At 34.3% G+C, this 6,530-nt stretch overlaps 1 protein-coding gene across 1 annotated transcript; it reads left to right on the top strand.

Annotated features, from left to right (window-relative positions):
• The first annotated feature begins 3,212 nt into the window (after window positions 1-3,212).
• Window positions 3,213-6,221, top strand: LOC107794957 (CASP-like protein 4C2). The gene is made up of 4 exons (XM_075225617.1): window positions 3,213-3,332; window positions 3,550-3,796; window positions 3,915-4,050; window positions 5,920-6,221. The coding sequence occupies exons 2-4, from the start codon at window positions 3,561-3,563 to the stop codon at window positions 6,139-6,141; spliced, it is 594 nt and encodes a 197-aa protein (XP_075081718.1). The 5' UTR covers window positions 3,213-3,332; window positions 3,550-3,560; the 3' UTR covers window positions 6,142-6,221.
• The last annotated feature ends 309 nt before the right edge of the window (window positions 6,222-6,530 follow it).

Here is a 6,530-nt window from a genome sequence, read left to right as displayed (position 1 = left end):
TCACCACCCTGAACATGGATCTATTGTCTCTCTGCCTCGAATCAACTCCTAGGGTCTCGAATCTTCCTTTGAAGATTCGAACAAAGACTCGATCCACACCAAACCACCCCAGGTTTATACCAGGCCCTCCTCTGACCTCCCTCATGACCAAACCATGTTTGGTTTGGTCCGAATCTAACCAGGGAAGCATAAATCCCAAATCTACCTTTAGGAACCCTAGGAGTCCTCATGTCTGATTTGTGTCCGTTTGAGCCAAATGATTAGGGTCTAATGGACCTTAATCGAAGTGTTCTCAGTTGAGAACACTTCGATTAAAGTCCGTTCAACCCTAAGAAAGATCGATTCAAATCCGAGCTAGAGTTTGCTGATTTTTCAAGATTTCAGGTATTTTTGCTTTTCTTTTATCAGTTCATGAGTTTTTGTTGTAGTTAAATGTTTGTTTATTGCCCCAAAATGTTTAGTTGATTTTATTTTTGAATTGTTTGTCGACTGTGTCCTGTCCACCTTGCCCGGACCTCTGTATTTGGTCAAGTCCTTCTTCATTCACTGATAATGTGTGTGTGTGTAGACTGTGTAGTCGATTGAATTTGAAATTGGTCGATTAATTAGTTCCCAAGGTTATCTTTGTTTTGACAGTGCAATCTGAACCCCTTGTTCAATACTGTTTGATTCCAATCCCTGGCTGTTGATTGTATATATTATAATTAGTATAGTCGATTCGATACGTGTCATCGAATAGTTTCAGGGGTTTGAATGATAACAATTTGATTTTGTTTCCTGCTGAAACTTTGTTTGAGTCAAATTAGAAGCTGAGTGTTGTCTGTGTTTGTTCGATTTGAATCAGAAACATTTATAGTTTAGTTTGTGGTTTCAGTTCAGCTTGAGTTCTGAATTGATAGCATGTGCACTATAGTGCTTTAATAATTAGAGCAAATGGGACAGCATGGGCTGTCAGACCATTTTCAGCATGCCCATACCTTTGTTTAGTTTAATAAGGTGATAAAAGGTTTGTCAGGGAATCTCATGGGAAGGGTTCTACTTTTAAAAGATGAGTGGAAAAACAGCAGAAAAGGGAGGGGGTTCTGATGTGTTTAACAGACTGTAAAGGGCTAATGTTAGGCTATAAATAGGAGAACTTCCATTAGAAGAGGGGACTGAATTTTAAAAAAGGGAGATACCACAAAAACAGGCATATACAGATACACATTGAGAGAGGATATATACAGGAGAGAGATAGAGAGCAAGGGATAGAAAACACACAGACAAAATTAGAAACTATCTTTCCATTGTTGTCGTGATTTCACTTGTTTCGACCTGTCTATTCAACACTCATTTCTTCAAGTCCCAACTGAGTTTACTGGTTGTTTATTTCGTTGGTTTGTTCCTGGATTTGGTCTATCTGGGATTTTGATTCTACTCCAATCGTTATGCTGTTATTTGTTGCTACTGCTGCTGCTCGTTGCTTTATTTGTGATCACTGCTTTCATCTGAGTTTGTGGCTGACTTGCTGCTTCTATTTTCTTCTTTGCGTTTCAGTATCCAGGTACACATTTTCGAATCTCATATTGATGTAACAATAGCAATGAGTTGAAATGAAAGACGCGAAGAATTTTAGTCCTTTGGTACTGCACCCATAGTCTTATAAAGTGTTAGTAAATTCGCGCAAATTTTCAGATTGTAACTCGATAGGAAGACAAAGTAGGTAGTTTTATATTTAAAACTGGGTCTGTTTAATTATCTTAACTTACAATGGTTTACTTTGTTTAATTGTGTGTATGATGTGATTACGTAATGCGTGGAATGTACGAGTAATTGGTACACCAAAAACTAGACTTCATTCTTAGTTATGTTCTGCACGTATAAGATGGATTGATGTTAACCTGGACAGATGCAAAATTAGTTTTAAACTATTCAACTTAATTCCTTCACATCTGAATTCCGCTAGGCAGTTTGAATCTAATTAATAGCAGTTTTCTAATAAATAGTCGATTCCATTAATCAAGCCCAAATAAGCTAGTTTAAATTCAAACTTGAAGGCCGTTTAGTGTAAGTTTAGTATATGTTATTCGTCTTGCTTGCAATCTCCCTTAGAAAATTAACAAGCGTATTCACTCGTTGAAGTAAGGCATGAGATAATTCCCACCACATAAACAACCAATCGGATAATTAAACAAGAATCCGGAATCGGCCAAGCATGCAATTTACTTAGAACGTAATTTCTTTCTCCACTTATTAGAGACAAACATAATAGAGATGTAATCATCGTAGGTTTACTTGCTTTCACAAAATGAGACGAGCCTCGCCAAATGAGAAACACAAACTGCGGGGCCCTCATAAATGTATATATATTAAAAATACTTAGAATTCGGGAAGGGCCGTTCAAGCGAATTTCATGGCCTTCCTCAAAGACAATAACGTGTTAGTCTCTTTAGGCACGTTTTTAATAATATTACTTTCCTAAAATTAGGGTGCGCATTTATGTGACTCAAATCCAAATCTCAACGGAGTCGAAATGTGTTAACAACTACGGGTGCATTGATTGTGACGTGGTTCGAGATGCATTTTCACGACGTTGCAATTCTATAAAAAAATAAATGATAATAATAAAGCGGTTTAAATTTAATAAAAGCACATGAGTCATAACATGTATTTAAATCAGATATTTAGCCATTATAACAATTTAAGCGACCGTGCTAGAACCACGGGATTAGAGGGTGCCTAACACCTTCCCTCGGGTCAACAGAATTCCTTACTTAGAATTTCTGGTTCGCAAACTTCATTTGGAAAGTCGAAAATTTTCCTCGATTTGGGATTCAAGATAAACCGGTGACTTGGGACACCAAAAGCCAAACCTTTCCCAAGTGGCGACTCTGAATTAAATAAATAATCTCATTTCAAATATTGTCACTTAAAATGGAAAAACTCTCTCGCGCATTTTAACCCTTCGGGGCGGGGCGCGCAAAAAGGAGGTGTGACAATAATTATATTGAATATTTACACATAAATTTATGTTTCAAGTCGGAAGTACTTAATTCATATGAACCCGTTGTCTATGTAGCACCTTGCATATGTATTTTATTCTAATTTATACTGTCTATGATCAAAAATATTTTTTTCTAAAATAATTATCTTGTATTCGAAGTTCACTAGCTCGATTAATTTGAATTCGCACCAAATAAATATATTATAGAGCTAAAGCATTTCCTATCAAAAAATTATTTACCAGGCTCGAAACTAGACCTTTGATAGAGAGTGTAGGTATCTCAACCATCGTCCAGTATATCTTTTGATAGTGAAAATGACTTAATTTAATACGCATACACTGAATTCAGGTAAATATTTTCCAAAAAAGTGCCCACAAATTAAAATTGTTACTAAAAGCAAAATCTGTCATTGTTTCCAGATATATGTTTTCTCTTTACATGGGAATCATGTCATGTCCCGTGACTTCAAATTTTTAAGAACAATATTAAATCCTCGAACTTTTTCAGTTTGTACTCTATTTTCTACCTCCTTCTCGTTGTTTATTATGATCTCCTGAATCTGCAGTGGAAGAAATTATGAGGTCAGCTCAAGAACCGAACCGGAACGGCGGTTTAATGACTCCGTCGCCCCGGCCTAGAATCCAATCTCAGTTCCAGTCCACAGTTTCCGTGCAAAAAAACCGGCGGTTCAACATTTTGATTCTCGTTTTCCGGTTCGCTGCCTTTTGCTTCTCTCTTGCCTCTGCTATTTTCATGTACACCAACTCTCGTGGCTCTGGTTCTCCTCAGTGGTACCACTTCGATGCTTTCAGGTACTACTACCACAGCAGCATTAATTTAGGTTCTCTTAATTGAATACTCTAACTTTTATGAAAAATTTACTACTATATTTATGCTAAAGAAATTTATGTAATTGTTGTATTTGGATAGGTTTGTTGCAATTGCAGCTGCGATTGTGGCTTTGTATTCATTGTTCGAAATTGGAGCGTCAGTTTGGGAAATTTCAAGAGGCGCCACTGTGTTTCCCGAAGTAGTTCAAGTCTGGTTTGATTTCAGCCACGATCAGGTTATCTTTCCATTTCCAATTACTTTTCCTTTAGCGAATTTCCAATTTCTCCATTGCTCGTTCCAAGTTTTTTTTTTTATTTACTTTCTCCGTCTCAAATTATCTATCGTAATTTCTAAAAATAATTATTTCAATTTTTTTTAGGAAATGGTTTACTCCGTTCGTCTCAAATTATCGATTGTAATTTTTAAAAATTATTATCTCAAATTATCCTTAATAATATGTGTTCTTGAAGATTAAGATAACACCTAAATACAGTAAATATTCAACTAAAAGGGATTACATCTTAAGACATAATAAGCATAAAATAGTCAGAAATCTCTACTAATTAATATTTTCTTAAGAAACGTGTAAAAAAGAAATGCAACAAATAATTTGATACAAATAGAGTACTTTAGATAAGGAAATTGGAGATTGTTAAAGGAAGTTTTACTAGTAACTGTTTTTAATTTGACCATAGTTAGATCTAGGGAAAATTAAAGGTTCAAATTTATCTTTTTATTGTTCAAAGTTGTTCAATTTTAACTTTAATTATACATTGAATTTATTCATACTTTTGATCGCTAGCAAATTGTCTCATACTTATGTCATTAATAGAGCTCCAATGTAAATGGGTGGACGTCTCCAAAACCTTCAATTTTACATTTAACGTTTGATTATGATTTTTCTCATGTTAGAGTTCTGTCATAAGACTTTCCTAATTATAGCAATGTAATATTAAATACCCAGACTCCACTTGTTGTTTGACCAAAAGATATTGGAATCTTTTTGATTAAATCAATTAAGAAAGTTGAAAGGGTAAATCTTAGTCAAACATAGTAAATTCCAGATCTACAAACAAACCGAAAAATGATACATAAAATGAAGTAAAAGCGATAAATTATCTAAGCTTTTCATTTCTTCTCTCCCCAATCGGTGAAAATGATTGTTGTACATAATCAATGGAAGATTGTTTTACTTTCTTTTCACTAAGGAGATTACATAGGAGAGGGAGAGAAAAAGCCCCCATCTCCCCCCCCTCCCCAATCTAGGAAGGTCTCCTCCCTATATATAGTCATGGAGTCCTTCCATGTATTTGGGCCATAGCTTCCTCACATCAAGTCCGTTTACGTCGTTCGGTGAATATGCGGTTTGGAATAAATAATGTTGTCTTTCCTTATCCTATTGTTTGGACGTGGTCCCAATTGGGCCGACCACAACGGTAAGAGTTTAACCGATACATTTGTGAGAATATACTGAGTTGTTGTTGTAGCAGCAATGTAATATTAGATCAAAAGTTAGGTACTAAAGTTGTTCATTTCGAAAAGTATAGCAAATTTACTTTTTTTCCCTAGATTAAGAGTCCGTTTGGATATACGAATTTTTTTACTTTTTTCGAGAATTTTTCATTATTTTTTAAATTAGTGTTTGGCCATAAAATTTTTAATTTTTACTTGAAGATGAATTTTGAATTTTTTCGAAAATTAAAAAAACTCCAAAAAGGTATTTTACAAAATTTTCACTCAGATCACTCGAAAAATAAAAAATAATCCAAAATTATATATATGTCCAAAAAATCAAATACAACTATAATTTTCAAATACCATTTTCACTTGAAAAAAAAAATTCATTTTTTTGGAATTTTACAATTCTTATGTCCAAACTCAAACTAAAAGTGCTTCGATCACCATTTATGTTATCAATTTTAGTACCTCACGTATTGAATATCTAGAATTAAATTTAAAATATAATGTAAATGATAGGCCATGAATGTTTGAACTTTTCGAAACTGACGTTCTGTGTTTCAATTTCAATGTGCATTTTTGCAGTACGGAATGTCGGAGACAGTGTGTGAAACATAGACGTTTTTGTTCTTGTTTTTCTATATAGGTTTTCGCATATATGTTGCTGTCGGCGGATTCGGCGGGAACGGCGTTGGCTCGGACGTTAAGGGAAAGAGACACGTGTACGGCTAATAATGCATTCTGTGTACAATCAGATATCTCAGTTGCCTTGGGATTCGCCGGGTTTATGTTCTTGGGTTTTTCTTCTTTGTTGTCGGGTTTTCGGGTTATCTGTTTCATACTTAACGGGTCTCGTTTTCATATGTAATAATCATTGTGCGTTGAGCAATTCGGGATTGAATTTGAGAGTTTAACTTTCTCTACACAATATAAAACTCTTTCAAAATATCCCATAATTTAAAATATAATTACAAGATATTATCTACGTAAGTAATTTTAGCATAACTTGGAAAATAAACTGCATTAACAGTAAAAGACACGTTTAGGATTTAAATTTTATGGAATTGGATTGTAGAAAAAGAACTACAAGTTTTAGAAATTGAATTAATATACATATTTAACATATTATTAACATATTTTACATGATTTAGGTTAAAATTATTGAGTTCGGCCAAATCTGTATGCAACACTTTGCATTTGCCTCGTCGATAGGCTCAAAATTTTATTACACTAAACATAAGTTAAATCTTAAATATG

This window comes from Nicotiana tabacum, chromosome 11 (genome assembly GCF_000715075.1).
Source record: "Nicotiana tabacum cultivar K326 chromosome 11, ASM71507v2, whole genome shotgun sequence".
Classification (NCBI taxonomy): Eukaryota; Viridiplantae; Streptophyta; class Magnoliopsida; order Solanales; family Solanaceae; genus Nicotiana; species Nicotiana tabacum.
The sequence above is the reverse complement of the archived record's forward strand: the minus strand, read 5'-3'. Positions and strand labels throughout refer to the sequence as shown.

Bases quoted from the DNA above. Each gene is read 5' to 3' on its own strand.
- LOC107794957 (XM_075225617.1), top strand. From the start codon at position 3,561: ATGAGGTCAGCTCAAGAACCGAACCGGAACGGCGGTTTAATGACTCCG. The intron at 3,797-3,914 runs GTACTACTACCA...GTATTTGGATAG, and splicing joins TACCACTTCGATGCTTTCAG to GTTTGTTGCAATTGCAGCTG. The intron at 4,051-5,919 runs GTTATCTTTCCA...TTTTCTATATAG, and splicing joins TTGATTTCAGCCACGATCAG to GTTTTCGCATATATGTTGCT.